The sequence below is a fragment of the Saccoglossus kowalevskii genome, chromosome 4 (assembly GCF_978046115.1).
Source record: "Saccoglossus kowalevskii chromosome 4, keSacKowa6.1, whole genome shotgun sequence".
Lineage (NCBI taxonomy): Eukaryota > Metazoa > Hemichordata > Enteropneusta > Harrimaniidae > Saccoglossus > Saccoglossus kowalevskii.
In genome coordinates, this window is record NC_140644.1 from 11,968,309 (window position 1) to 11,983,971 (window position 15,663).

General features: G+C 38.3%; 1 protein-coding gene across 1 annotated transcript in view; it reads left to right on the forward strand.

Annotated features, from left to right (window-relative positions):
• LOC102808866 (WD repeat-containing protein 17-like) overlaps positions 1 to 15,656 on the forward strand; it is a 107,509-nt gene extending 91,853 nt beyond the window's left edge. Inside the window, exons 20-27 of the mRNA XM_085497773.1 lie at positions 283 to 303; positions 6,177 to 6,288; positions 7,666 to 7,801; positions 8,094 to 8,196; positions 11,132 to 11,233; positions 12,108 to 12,209; positions 12,606 to 12,786; positions 13,895 to 15,656. Coding sequence (XP_085353899.1) covers positions 283 to 303; positions 6,177 to 6,288; positions 7,666 to 7,801; positions 8,094 to 8,196; positions 11,132 to 11,233; positions 12,108 to 12,209; positions 12,606 to 12,786; positions 13,895 to 14,014 — 877 coding nt within the window. The 3' untranslated portion in view covers positions 14,015 to 15,656. The remainder of the gene's footprint in view (positions 1 to 282; positions 304 to 6,176; positions 6,289 to 7,665; positions 7,802 to 8,093; positions 8,197 to 11,131; positions 11,234 to 12,107; positions 12,210 to 12,605; positions 12,787 to 13,894) is intronic.
• Positions 15,657 to 15,663: the final 7 nt, after the last annotated feature.

Genomic DNA, 15,663 nt, shown 5'->3' on the forward strand with positions numbered 1-15,663 from the left:
AACATCATAGGGTCATTTATTATGCATAGATTGCAAATGCTCAGATAAACTGTGTGTGTATGCACGTGTTGTTTAAAAGAATCTGTGCAAGCTCACTTTGTCTTTAAAATTCCTCGGACGGTACACAGTAATATCACACTTCTCTATGTCTCATTTTATACTGTGGTAGTAAATGGCTATGCTTGTGACCTCAATGCATGTCCCTCTCATAGAACCAGTTTTAGCCACCATATTTATTCCTACTAATTTATTTTTCTTTGATTCCTTTTCTTCCTCATGTAGCCTCCCATCCTCCGATTACAGGTACTAATCACTGTTATTAGTTGTCACTCTGTCACTAACCTCTGCTTTGACTGTGGTGTGTTCACTCTCTGCTCTGACTGTGTAGTGTCCACTCTCTGCTCTGACTGTGTAGTGTCCACTCTCTGCTCTGACTGTGTAGTGTCCACTCTCTGCTCTGACTGTAGTGTGTTCACTCTCTGCTCTGACTGTGTAGTGTTCACTCTCTGCTCTGACTGTGGTGTGTCCACTCTCTACTCTGACTGTGTAGTGTCCACTCTCTGCTCTGACTGTGGTGTGCTTACTCTGCTCTGACTGTGTAGTGTCCACTCTCTGCTCTGACTGTGGTGTGTTCACTCTCTGCTCTGACTGTGGTGTGTTCACTCTCTGCTCTGACTGTGTAGTGTTCACTCTCTGCTCTGACTGTGTAGTGTTCACTCTCTGCTCTGACTGTGTAGTGTTCACTCTCTGCTCTGACTGTGTAGTGCTTACTCTGCTCTGACTGTGTAGTGTTCACTCTCTACTCTGACTGTGTAGTGCTTACTCTGCTCTGACTGTGTAGTGCTTACTCTGCTCTGACTGTGTAGTGTTCACTCTCTACTCTGACTGTGTAGTGCTTACTCTGCTCTGACTGTAGTGTGCTCACTCTCTGCTATGACTGTGTAGTGTTCACTCTCTGCTCTGACTGTGGTGTGTTCACTCTCTGCTCTGACTGTGTAGTGTTCACTCTCTGCTCTGACTGTGTAGTGTCCACTCTCTGCTCTGACTGTAGTGTGTCCACTCTCTGCTCTGACTGTGGTGTGTTCACTCTCTGCTCTGACTGTGTAGTGTTCACTCTCTGCTCTGACTGTGGTGTGTTCACTCTCTGCTCTGACTGTGTAGTGTTCACTCTCTGCTCTGACTGTGTAGTGTTCACTCTCTGCTCTGACTGTGTAGTGTTCACTCTCTGCTCTGACTGTGTAGTGTTCACTCTCTGCTCTGACTGTGTAGTGTTCACTCTCTGCTCTGACTGTGTAGTGTTCACTCTCTGCTCTCACTGTGTAGTGTTCACTCTCTGCTATGACTGTGTAGTGTTCACTCTCTGCTCTGACTGTGGTGTGTTCACTCTCTGCTCTGACTGTAGTGTGTTCACTCTCTGCTCTGACTGTGTAGTGTTCACTCTCTGCTCTGACTGTGTAGTGCTTACTCTACTCTGACTGTGGTGTGTTCACTCTCTGCTCTGACTGTGTAGTGTCCACTCTCTGCTCTGACTGTGTAGTGCTTACTCTACTCTGACTGTGGTGTGTTCACTCTCTGCTCTGACTGTGTAGTGTCCACTCTCTACTCTGACTGTGTAGTGCTCACTCTCTACTCTGACTGTGGTGTGTTCACTCTCTGCTCTGACTGTGTAGTGTCCACTCTCTGCTCTGACTGTGTAGTGCTTACTCTACTCTGACTGTGGTGTGTTCACTCTCTACTCTGACTGTGGTGTGCTTACTCTGCTCTGACTGTGTAGTGCTTACTCTGCTCTGACTGTGGTGTGTTCACTCTCTGCTCTGACTGTGTAGTGTTCACTCTCTACTCTGACTGTGGTGTGTTCACTCTCTACTCTGACTGTGGTGTGCTTACTCTGCTCTGACTGTGTAGTGTCCACTCTCTGCTCTGACTGTGTAGTGCTTACTCTGCTCTGACTGTGGTGTGTTCACTCTCTGCTCTGACTGTGTAGTGTTCACTCTCTACTCTGACTGTGGTGTGTTCACTCTCTACTCTGACTGTGGTGTGCTTACTCTGCTCTGACTGTGTAGTGTCCACTCTCTGCTCTGACTGTGTAGTGTCCACTCTCTGCTCTGACTGTGTAGTGTCCACTCTCTGCTCTGACTGTGGTGTGCTTACTCTGCTCTGACTGTGTAGTGTTCACTCTCTGCTCTGACTGTGGTGTGCTTACTCTGCTCTGACTGTGTAGTGTCCACTCTCTGCTCTGACTGTGGTGTGCTCACTCTCTGCTCTGACTGTGTAGTGTCCACTCTCTGCTCTGACTGTGTAGTGTCCACTCTCTGCTCTGACTGTGGTGTGTTCACTCTCTGCTCTGACTGTGGTGTGTTCACTATCTGCTCTGACTGTGGTGTGTTCACTCTCAGCTCTGACTGGTGTGCTCACTTTCTGCTTTGACTGTGGTGTGTTCACTCTCTGCTCTGACTGTGTAGTGTCCACTCCCTGCTCTGACAGGTGTGCTCACTTTCTGCTCTGACTGTGGTGTGCTCACTCTCTGCTCTGACTGTGGTGTGTTCACTCTCTGCTCTGACTGGGTAGTGTCCACTCTCTGCTCTGACTGTGTAGTGTCCACTCTCTGCTCTGACTGTGTAGTGTACACTCTCTGCTCTGACTGTGTAGTGTCCACTCTCTGCTCTGACTGTGGTGTGTCCACTCTCTGCTCTGACTGTGGTGTGTCCACTCTCTGCTCTGACTGTGTAGTGTCCACTCTCTGCTCTGACTGTGTAGTGTCCACTCTCTGCTCTGACTGGTGTGTTCACTCTCTGCTCTGACTGTGGTGTGTTCACTTTCTGCTCTGACAGGTGTGCTCACTCTCTGCTCTGACTGGTGTGTTCACTCTCTGCTCTGACTGTGGTGTGTCCACTCTCTGCTCTGACTGGTGTGTGCATTCTCTGCTTTGACTGGTGTACTCACTCTCTGCTCTGACTGTGTAGTGTCCACTCTCTGCTCTGACTGGTGTGCTCACTTTTTGCTCTGACTGTGGTGTGCTCACTCTCTGCTCTGACTGTGTAGTGTCCACTCTCTGCTCTGACTGTGTGTGCTCACTTTCTGCTTTGACTGTGGTGTGCTCACTCTCTGCTCTGACTGGTGTGTTCACTCTCTGCTCTGACTGTGGTGTGTTCACTCTCTGCTCTGACTGTGGTGTGCTCACTTTCTGCTCTGACTGTGTAGTGTCCACTCTCTGCTCTGACTGTGGTGTGCTCACTCTCTGCTCTGACTGTGCAGTGTCCACTCTCTGCTCTGACTGTGTAGTGTCCACTCTCTGCTCTGACTGGTGTGTTCACTCTCTGCTCTGACTGTGGTGTGTTCACTTTCTGCTCTGACAGGTGTGCTCACTCTCTGCTCTGACTGGTGTGTTCACTCTCTGCTCTGACTGTGGTGTGTCCACTCTCTGCTCTGACTGTAGTGTGTTCACTTTCTGCTCTGACAGGTGTGTTCACTCTCTGCTCTGACTGTAGTGTGTCCACTCTCTGCTCTGACTGTGTAGTGTCCACTCTCTGCTCTGACTGTGGTGTGCTCACTTTCTGCTTTGACTGTGGTGTGCTCACTCTCTGCTCTGACTGGTGTGTTCACTCTCTGCTCTGACTGTGGTGTGTTCACTCTCTGCTCTGACTGTGGTGTGCTCACTTTCTGCTCTGACTGTGTAGTGTCCACTCTCTGCTCTGACTGTGGTGTGCTCACTCTCTGCTCTGACTGTGCAGTGTCCACTCTCTGCTCTGACTGTGTAGTGTCCACTCTCTGCTCTGACTGTGGTGTGCTCACTTTCTGCTTTGACTGTGGTGTGCTCACTCTCTGCTCTGACTGTGTAGTGTCCACTCTCTGCTCTGACTGTGGTGTGCTCACTTTCTGCTTTGACTGTGGTGTGCTCACTCTCTGCTCTGACTGGTGTGTTCACTCTCTGCTCTGACTGTGGTGTGTTCACTCTCTGCTCTGACTGTGGTGTGCTCACTTTCTGCTCTGACTGTGTAGTGTCCACTCTCTGCTCTGACTGTGGTGTGCTCACTCTCTGCTCTGACTGTGCAGTGTCCACTCTCTGCTCTGACTGTGTAGTGTCCACTCTCTGCTCTGACTGTGGTGTGTTCACTCTCTGCTCTGACTGTGGTGTGTTCACTATCTGCTCTGACTGTGGTGTGCTCACTCTCTGCTCTGACTGGTGTGCTCACTCTCTGCTCTGACTGTGGTGTGTTCACTCTCTGCTCTGACTGTGTAGTGTCCACTCTCTGCTCTGACTGTGTAGTGTCCACTCTCTGCTCTGACTGTGGTGTGCTCACTTTCTGCTTTGACTGTGGTGTGTTCACTCTCTGCTCTGACTGTGTAGTGTTCACTCCCTGCTCTGACAGGTGTGCTCACTTTCTGCTCTGACTGTGGTGTGCTCACTCTCTGCTCTGACTGTGGTGTGTTCACTCTCTGCTCTGACTGTGTAGTGTCCACTCTCTGCTCTGACTGTGGTGTGTTCACTCTCTGCTCTGACTGTGTAGTGTCCACTCTCTGCTCTGACTGTGGTGTGCTCACTTTCTGCTTTGACTGTGGTGTGTTCACTCTCTGCTCTGACTGTGGTGTGTTCACTCTCTGCTCTGACTGTGTAGTGTCCACTCTCTGCTCTGACTGTGTAGTGTCCACTCTCTGCTCTGACTGTGTAGTGTCCACTCTCTGCTCTGACTGTGTAGTGTCCACTCTCTGTTCTGACTGTGTAGTGTTCACTCTCTGCTCTGACTGGTGTGCTCACTTTCTGCTCTGACTGTGGTGTGTTCACTCTCTGCTCTGACTGTGGTGTGTTCACTCTCTGCTCTGACTGTGTAGTGTCCACTCTCTGCTCTGACTGTGGTGTGCTCACTCTCTGCTCTGACTGTGTAGTGTCCACTCTCTGCTCTGACTGTGATGTGTCCACTCTCTGCTCTGACTGTAGTGTGTCCACTCTCTGCTCTGACTGTGGTGTGTTCACTCTCTGCTCTGACTGTGGTGTGTTCACTCTCTGCTCTGACTGTGGTGTGTTCACTCTCTGCTCTGACTGTGGTGTGTTCACTCTCTGCTCTGACTGTGGTGTGTTCACTCTTTGCTCTGACTGTGTAGTGTCCACTCTCTGCTCTGACTGTGGTATGTCCACTCTCTGCTCTGACTGTAGTGTGTCCACTCTCTGCTCTGACTGTAATGTATTCACTCTCTGCTCTGACTGGTGTGCTCACTCTCTGCTCTGACTGTGGTGTGTCCACTCTCTGCTCTGACTGTGGTGTGCTCACTCTCTGCTCTGACTGTGGTGTGTTCACTCTCTGCTCTGACTGTGGTGTGTTCACTCTCTGCTCAGACTGTGGTGTGCTCACTCTCTGCTCTGACTGTGGTGTGTTCACTCTCTGCTCTGACTGTGGTGTGTTCACTCTCTGCTCTGACTGTAGTGTCCACTCTCTGCTCTGACTGTAGTTTGTCCACTCTCTGCTCTGACTGTGGTGTGTTCACTCTCTGCTCTGACTGTAGTATGTTCACTCTCTGCTCTGACTGGTGTGTTCACTCTCTGCTCTGACTGTGGTACGCTCACTCTCTGCTCTGACTGTGTTATGCTCACTCTCTGCTCTGATTTTACTATACTCTGCTGAAAGCATTTTATAATTAAATTTGTCATGACAATGAATTACATAGCAGAATGTACAGTGTGTGTGTGTGTACTATTGTGCAATTCCATATTTAGAAGTAATCAGAAAATCAAATTATGATTGACCATAATCATATCCATGATTCATGAATTGTACGTTGCATTTGTCCCTGTTCAGAAACACTGCATCATACATTAATTCAGAACAGAGGTGAAACTTAAAAGTATGTGTGACAAAACACTAAAAAGTATGGTGATCAAATTAAAAGTGTAAACTTTCACTAACTTTTAGACATGATAAAATGTTTGTAAATTTGTTATGATTATTTACATTTTGCACATTTTTTTAAATTTATTTTCTTATAATTTCCTTGTTAATTTTAAACTAAATGGATATAATTTTTTGTGGGATCTATCTAATCTAATCAAACTTTGTAAGAATACTGAAAAAATTGTGCAATTTTATTTTGTGAAAAGTGACAAAACTAGATTTGTTCAAATTGGTAATAATGTAAATAAGAATGACATCAGAGTGGAAATTCATTTTTTTACTGATTTACAGGGAGCTGGCAGTTGATTTGTTGAAGACGATCCCTGTCAGTGAACTACCTCTGGTGAAAATATGTGCAAGATGTACTGGAAGTACGTCAGAAATTAATGATTTACATGCAAAGGTAATGTATGGGTAATACATGACTGGACAACTCACCTGAGAGGAGAGTAATATATGCATTACACTGTGGTAAATCAAACTTCACACATACATCATACATGATATTATACATATGCACGTCAATTTGTTTCACGATCTGATTCAAGATGGCCGAATGGTGGCCATTTTTGTGCTAAAAATCATCAAAATCAAGCATTTCTCGGCTGTTTACAGATGGATTTTGTTCAAACTTAGTATATACATTAGACATTATAGGACCTTGATGCACATCATTTTGTTTTACGTTCTGATTTAAGATGGCCGAATGGTGGCCATTTTTGTGCTAAAAAATCCTAAAAATCAAGCATTTCTCGGCTGTTTACAGATGGATTTTGTTCAAACTTGGTATATACATTGAACATTATGGGACCTTGGTGCAAATAATTTTGTTTTTAGATAAGATTCAAAATGGCCGACTGGCGGCCATTTTGTTTTAATGAATGTGGTTCTCGTGCCATATCTCTGACTTGTTTTCACTGATTATGTTTAAATTTTAAATAATCATTATACATCATGTCATAGATAGACAGATATATTGGTTTGACGATCCTATTCAAAATGGCCAAATGGTGGCCATTTTTGTGCTAAAAAAAAATCAAATATCAAGCATTTCTGGATGGATTTCATTCAAACTTGGTACATATATTAGACATTACAGGTTCCTGATGCACATCATTTATTTTTCAGATCGGATTCAAAATGGCTGTCTGGCGGTCATTTTGTTTTAATGAATGGGCTTCTAGAGCCATATATCTTAAATGCTTTGACTGATTATATTCAAATTTTATATATTCGTTATACATCATGTTATATATATACATGTATTCAAAATGTCTGATTTTGAATGCTGTTCCGGAGCAATATCTCTCAATATGTACAAGTAATCATATTCCTGACAAGGTTATATTCCAGCTATATTACTATAAACAAAACTATATATCTTAAATTTGATAACTAACGGGGACTGTGCCATGCATGGCTTGTTTGTCATCTACATGTATGTCAAAAATTGGAAAAAAACCTCAGAACATATTCAAAATGTAAAATCTATATTTCCTCATACTCATATAGGCAAATGAACACCCTTGCTTTCGCACAAATCTCTATATTTGGCGAGTTGCATATTAATATATTGTCTAATAAGTATAATTTTGTATTCTGTGTAATCTCGGGGGAATACTGTCCAATAATAATAAATAAAAATACAGTTAATATTTCATTTGAAAATATGAAATTCATGGTTGTATGTAGTGTAATAATAAACAGGATACCTGAGAGCAAACCATTTTTATCTCTCGATATGTGAATAATTCATAACTATGTTTTTGCCAACATATAGGCAGGACTTCCCAATATGGAGGAGTGCTTATTTAAAGCTGAGTCTTGTCATGATAATATCTTAGAAGCCATCAAATATTTTATTCTGTCTCCAAGTCCTGAGTTGGCCTTGGATGTTGGGCTGCCTGAAATCAAAGGTTAGAACAAAAGCTATGTTTGTTTGAAACTCTCAACTCCAACTGACACCAAGGTCAAAGGTGAACCACCCGTGTTCTTCATTAGGGTTTCAAAACAAATATATAAATGTAGTCAATAATTTTTTTTTCCAGTTTTATTTTGAATCAGAATGTATATGCAATAAGTCTCTCTTCCCCAAAAAATATTTTAAAATTTTGGTAATTTTTCATGATGCATGCTGCCTCACGTTTGTATTTGTATGATTCTTATGGCAATCTCGATTTGACTTTATTTGTTGTTTTTCATTTACAGCTAAAATGAGTAAAACGACATGGAAAGTACATGACGTGAAGTTGTTATTAGATTTGCTGTCAAGTATACGAACAGATAAACTAAAACAACAGAAGTGTGCAAGGTAAAGTCATGACAAAAACTTCATTCTGTTAATGTCCTTTGATTCTTTGTTTGGTCTTCACCTACATCGCGCACACACTTTGATGCATGGAGTTTCGTTTTTCACGCTGACAGACATATCAACGAATGACGTTCCACAGCCATATGCCTTGACTGATTGCAATCAAAATTTACAACTATACATTATGAATCAAGTAATACATATTAACATAATTATGTACTGTAAAATACTTTTTACTGAATAGTTGAATGTAAAATATAGAAAAAAAGGTATATTCGCTGGATTTTATTTTAACTGAATCATTCCTTCAGCGAAAATACTGATTTCAAGTGAAAATAAAGTATTCCACAGTATTTGTTTGAAGTTCTGAATCGAAATGGCCGACTTATTTTTGTTTTGTTTACTACTGAACAACAGGGACCTATGACCTGACGTGTTGCATGTATGGGCAAACTGACTAATGATATGGAGCTCTTTTTGACTCCCGTGTGCGAAGCACAAAAAGGGAGTCTTTGCAGTTAGTGTGTCTGTATGTGTGTGTGTATGTGTGTCCGTCTGTTCCACTGATATCTCAAGAACCATACATCAATTTTTGATGAAACTTGGTGCATAGATGCTCTGGGCCAATGCGCAGATTTGATTAGGTTTTGGTAAAAATCCATGCATATTAATTACCTAATTTGCATGATAATCAGCTGATTTTTAGCTGTTCCATGACTGTTCCACTGATATCTAGAGAACCACTCATTGGATTTTGATGAAACTTGGCACACAGATGCTCCAAACTAATGTGCAGATTTGATTAGTTTTGGGTAAAAATCTGTGCAATATTAATTACCTAATTTGCATAATGATTAATCAATTTTCGGCTTTTCCACTGATATCTCAAGTACTAATCATCACATTTCAATGAAACTTGGTACATAGATGTCATAGGACACTGCACAAACCTGATAGTTTTTAGGGTAATATCAGTAGATATTAATTACCTAATTAGCATAATTAATTAATTTTCAGCTTTTGATATTTCTGTAGTAATTGTCACATTTCAGTGAAACTTGGTACATAGATGTCATAGGACACTACACAGACCTGATAGTTTTAGGGTAATGTCAGTATATATTAATTAGCTAATTTGCATAATTAATTAATTTTCAGCTTTTGATATTTCAAGTAGTAATCATCACATTTCAATGACACTTGGTACATAGATGTCATAGGACACTGCACAGACCTGATAGTTTTAGGGTAATACGAGTACATATTAATTACCTAATTAGCATAATTAATTAATTTTCAGCTTTTGATATTTCAAGTAGTAATCATCACATTTCAATGACACTTGGTACATAGATGTCATAGGACACTGCACAGACCTGATAGTTTTTAGGGTAATATGAGTACATATTAATTACCTAATTTGCATAATTAATTAATTTTCAGCTTTTGATATTTCAAGTAGTAATCATTACATTTCAATGAAATTTGGTACATAGATGTCATAGGACACTGCACAGACCTGATAGTTTTTAGGGTAATATCAGTATATATTAATTAGCTAATTTGCATAATTAATTAATTTTCAGCTTTTGATATTTCAAGTAGTAATCATTACATTTCAATGAAATTTGGTACATAGATGTCATAGGACACTGCACAGACCTGATAGTTTTTAGGGTAATATCAGTATATATTAATTAGCTAATTTGCATAATTAATTAATTTTCAACTTTTGGTATTTCAAGTAGTAATCATCACATTTCAATGACACTTGGTACATAGATGTCATAGAACACTGCACAGACCTGATAGTTTTTAGGGTATTATGAGTACATATTAATTACCTAATTTGCATAATTAATTAATTTTCAGCTTTTGATATTTCAAGTAGTAATCATTACATTTCAATGAAATTTGGTACATAGATGTCATAGGACACTGCACAGACCTGATAGTTTTTAGGGTAATATCAGTACCGTATATATTAATTAGCTAATTTGCATAATTAATTAATTTTCAGCCTTTGATATTTCAAGTAGTAATCATCACATTTCAATGACACTTGGTACATAGATGTCATAGGACACTGCACAGACCTGATAGTTTTTAGGGTAATATGAGTACATATTAATTACCTAATTTGCATAATTAATTAATTTTCAACTTTTGATATATCAAGTAGTAATCATCATATTTCAATGAGACTTGCTACATAGATCTTCTAGGATTATGCAGAGACCTGATTAGTTTTAATTGGATATTAATTACCTAATTTGAATAATGTTCCACTGATATATAAACCACCACAAATTGGATTTTAATGAAACTTTTAAAGAGAACAATGCAGAAACCCAATTAGTTTTTGGTAAATATTTATGCTTATTAATCTCCTAATTAACATAATTTATTAACACTGATATCTCAATTACTGATCATCACATTTGAATAAAATTTGGTACATAAATGCTCTAGAACAATAGACAGGTCTGATTAATTTTGGGTTAAAATTTGTTCATATTAATTCTCTAATTAGCATAATAATTAATAATTTTTTTGTTCTGTTCTGTTCATATTAGTTACCTGATTTACATAATTAGTTTTCAGCTTTTCCATCAATATCTCATGTACAAGTAATTTTGAATTAATTTTTAATGTGTCTTCAATACTCTCAGCACACGGGAGTTCTTTCTAAGCTTTCTTTGATTTATCTCCATGGTAACAGTAACATGATTATAGTGCATGCACTCGTGTTGATTTCTGCTCATTGGTGAACATGTATTGAATATATTTCATATTGAACAAAAAATTTTCAGAAATTCAAAACAAATAATAAAACATTTAAATAATTACATTCATGAGGGATCTAATTATAACATTTTATTGAATGAAATTTTTTAAAGTTAATTTCTACAATGATGTGTTTTATATATTCTAGGCAGCGAAATGAACTATTAGCAATTAGTGCCTACATTGGTGCCCTCATTGCTGTCAAGCACGAGTACAATAGTATTGTACCGGCATTGTTTGAACATAGCAAGTAAGTGTGTCAGACTTTCTCTTTCTCGCCCAAAGTTTTCTGCACTTTTTTTCAATATTCTTCAATATTTTTGGAAGTGAATCTTAATTTTGGAGCCAGCAGACAAAATTTGAGTCAGTTTTTAGTTTTTAGTAAAAAAATGTGGCTATTTTTGTCCCAATCTTCTGAAAGGGAGTGCAGACTATAAACGGGACTATTTTGTGAATTTGTAATGAAGGATGGAACTGGTGGTGAAAAGGTTAAATGTGAAAGTACATCCTAAATATGTCTGCTTTTATTGAATGCCACACAACGCTTTGAGATTTGTTTCTCCTGTTTGATTTTGTGCATAACTCAATCTTACAGTGAATGACAAATGATTAATCCATCCTGAGACAGTGTGAATCGATAGATGAAATGTCTTCATACGATATATTTTGTGTTTTCTGTTGCTGTATTTTATTTTCCTGAGTAGGAAATAGGAATGAATAATCCATGATACAATTGTTGAAAAATATGAATTTTGCAATAACATCAGAAAGTAACCATGACGATTGGCAGGATAAGCTCAGCAATATTGATGAAATGGCAACCTCATCATTTTTCCTAAGATAAATCCGCAATACAATTCACAGAAGAAACAATTACATGTATTATGTAATAATTTTTGTAAGTGAATATGATATTACGTATACGAGGATACTGCAAAGTATGCACAAAGACATTACAGTGGGAGTATTGACCTCCAAGCAGTGGAGGGTTGATGCGACTACGTACTGTCTGAGTAAAATTACGGCACGCTGTAAATTAAGGCGTTACGATGACAGATGTATAATAATAATAATAATAGTAATAATAATAATAATAATAATAATTTGTTTTGCATATATTTCAGATTATTTTGTACGAGAGATTCTGTTGATTTGCTGTTTTCAGAAAAACAAATCAGTGCAGAACTTGATGCATGGAGAGCACATAAACTACCAATTGTAAATAGGTGAGAATAATAGACTGTAAAGTACTGTATATTCATTGGATGATGATCGTGTAAACTGCTTCTATTTTTACGGGTAGTTTCCGAAATGTTGTCACTTCTTTTGTTTTTGTGAACACGTTATTATATGTTATGATCTGACAGTTCATAAGCTGATATGTTTATAAATCTGTATTACTAAAATGTTGAAAATATGAAAGTATGAATCTATTTTGCTTATAAATAAAGTAATACCTTGATATAATACATGACATAGTATTTACTGGTCAGCACACACTCAAATTCATACTTAATGTATGTAGTATTACGCTGTGTGGGACCCGTATTGAACTCAATGTAGTGTAATGCCACTTTGGCTTTAACCAAACAATTGAAATTTCCAATATTTTATATCTGCAGCTCTGTTTGTCATAACAAACAAAACCCAAGCGAAGAACAGAAACGGTTATATGCAACCATCCTAGAGAGAACTGAATCATTGACATGCAGTGTTGGTATTGGCTGTGATTTAGTGACAGGATCTCACCTCCCAAGCCATTCTGATGTGCATTCATCGTATCTAACAGGCAATCGAATTCAGGTATAGAATTTATTGTACCTAGCTAGGGGGTCTATAACTGGCAATCGAATTCAGGTATAGAATTTATTGTACCTAGCTAGGGGGTCTATAACTAGCAATCAAATTCAGGTATAGAATTTATTATACCTAGCTAGGGGGTATATAACTGGCAATAAAATTCAGGTATAGAATTTATTGTACCTAGCTAGGGGGTCTATAACTGGCAATCAAATTCAGGTATAGAATTTATTGTACCTAGCTAGGGGGTCTATAACTGGCAATCGAATTCAGGTATAGAATTTATTGTACCTAGCTAGGGGTGTATAACTGGCAATCAAATTCAGGTATAGAATTGATTGTACTTGACTAGGGGGTGTATAACTGGCAATCAAATTCAGGTATAGAATTTATTGTACCTAGCTAGGGGGTCTCTAACTGGCAATCAAATTCAGGTATAGAATTTATTGTACTTAGCTAGGGGGTCTATAACTAGCAATCAAATTCAGGTATAGAATTTATTATACCTAGCTAGGGTGTATATAACTGGCAATAAAATTCAGGTATAGAATTTATTGTACCTAGCTAGGGGGTCTATAACTAGCAATCAAATTCAGGTATAGAATTTATTATACCTAGCTAGGGGGTATATAACTGGCAATCAAATTCAGGTATAGAATTTATTGTACCTAGCTAGGGGGTCTATAACTGGCAATCGAATTCAGGTATAGAATTTATTGTACCTAGCTAGGGGGTCTATAACTAGCAATAAATTTCAGATATAGAATTTAATATTCCTATCTAATTGGCAAAAGAGTTCAAGTTAATAATTTACTACAGTATATGGCATATTGCATCTAGCTATAGGGTCTATATTTATATGTATTTATTATAGGTCACAGTAAATGTTATGATTGAGAGATTGATTACATGTATCAAACTAGGGATGCCCCATAATTTAATAGAGAGATTTATTACCTAGCTAGGGGATCAAAGAGTGCAGGGAATAATGACCATTTCTTACAGTATATACTTGTTCTATACTCAGTGGCTTTTAGTTTAGCATACTTGATGTCCTACATAAAGATAAAACCTGGTGACTAAAGTCTTGTTTTGTTTTGTTTTTTTCCAGGGCCCGGCGTTCTTCTTGGAAGATGGTAGACAAGCTATATCATTAAACGATGCGCTCATGTGGGCGAAGGTGAACCCATTCTCTCCATTGGGTTCAGGAGCTCTAATCAATCCATTTTAGGTTAAATCAAACCCATCAGGAAATAGTCCAATCTTAATTTCTGTACCAAACCCAGATCATCAGCAATTAAGAAATTGTCTGAACTTTAAATTCAACCATGGTGCCAACAAAATAGCTGGATTCCTTCACTAGAATCTACTGGGGGGGGGGGGGTGTTGACATCTGGCAAGTGAAACAAAGCCCCAAAATCTCAGAGATCCTGTGTGTCCATCCGGCTGTGATTCATATGTTAACGCATGGCGTAAGAGATTCACAGTTAAGTTTCATACAAAATAAATATGATTTGATGATTTTTATTGGCATGGCAACACAATTTAATGCTTAATAACTCAATGACAAATAGCATTCGAAATAAATATATGGAGAAAAGTTGCTGTTTGCTTTTATGTAGTTTCTATGTAGCAAATAGGGTATGTTTCCCAAAAATTATTTACTTTCTTCACTGTATAATTTACATACTATTCAAAAATGAGGCTTTACAATTTTGTGCACCATATACTCTTAATTTTTATATATATACTCTATGCCATCAATTTATTGGCATCGTAAATTCTTTCTATTTGTAACATGTTATCTTTTACAATGTTTTGTAATGTAATTCTATCACACCGTCCAACTATTATTTTTTTTTTATGATCTATATTTTATTTTTATGATTATTTTCATTTTTTAGACATTTTTCTTATATTGCTATGTAAAAAAAACAGCTTTTTAGATACATGTGCAGTTTTGTGCCCGGTGACTGGCTGTTTTAAAGTTTGAAGAAAAAACTTTGGGTATCAGATCTTGTTTTGATAGATGAAGTTTAATCATGCATTTTGACCAATTTTTAATTCAAAATGGCCACTTGAATAAGAAATCACAATCATTGTTACCATAGGAATGAAGTCAAGTCCTCCCACTTTTTATTTGCTCTTTGCTATTTTCACATTTTTGTTAAATTCTAAAGAAATTATGATCAGTCAACTTCATGCCACCAAATATGATACATGTTGTAGCCATCAGAATGAGCGTGCTTTTAGTGGATCCATTTGTTTCGTCAAATTATTTCAGTACATGTTTATTCAACACATTGAGGGCAGTGTTTAAATGATTTGATGAGAGCAGATTTGATAAAAAAGTGACTATAATTATGTCAATATTGTCATTTATTCATTTCATGCAATATTTATAAGGCCCACAAGTTCAAATCTCTTTGTCAACCAATATGCACATGTATAAAAAATGTTCTTTGAATGCAAAAAAAGAACATTAAATTTATCTGCATTCTGTGAGAACTTGAGATCACTTTCTATTGCTCAGGCATTAGTATAAGACAAACTATGGAATTTGCCATATCTTTACAAATCGATTGGTTCTCCCCCTCCTTTTTTTGAGTCATGCAACATAGTACATGTTTAGTACTTTAAAATAGTATGTACACTTGGTTTTATCGCAACTATGAGTCTCTGACCTGATTTGTGTTTGTCATGAAACACTTATAACAGAATACCGCGATACCGATAGTTGTTTTAACTTAGTCCAAACACTTATAATGATGCGTTTCTGCAGAAGTCCAAACCTTGTAGATATAAATATATGTCAATGTATTTTAAAGAAAATTAAAAGAATTAAATTATGAATATTGATTATATTTATACAATCTTGTC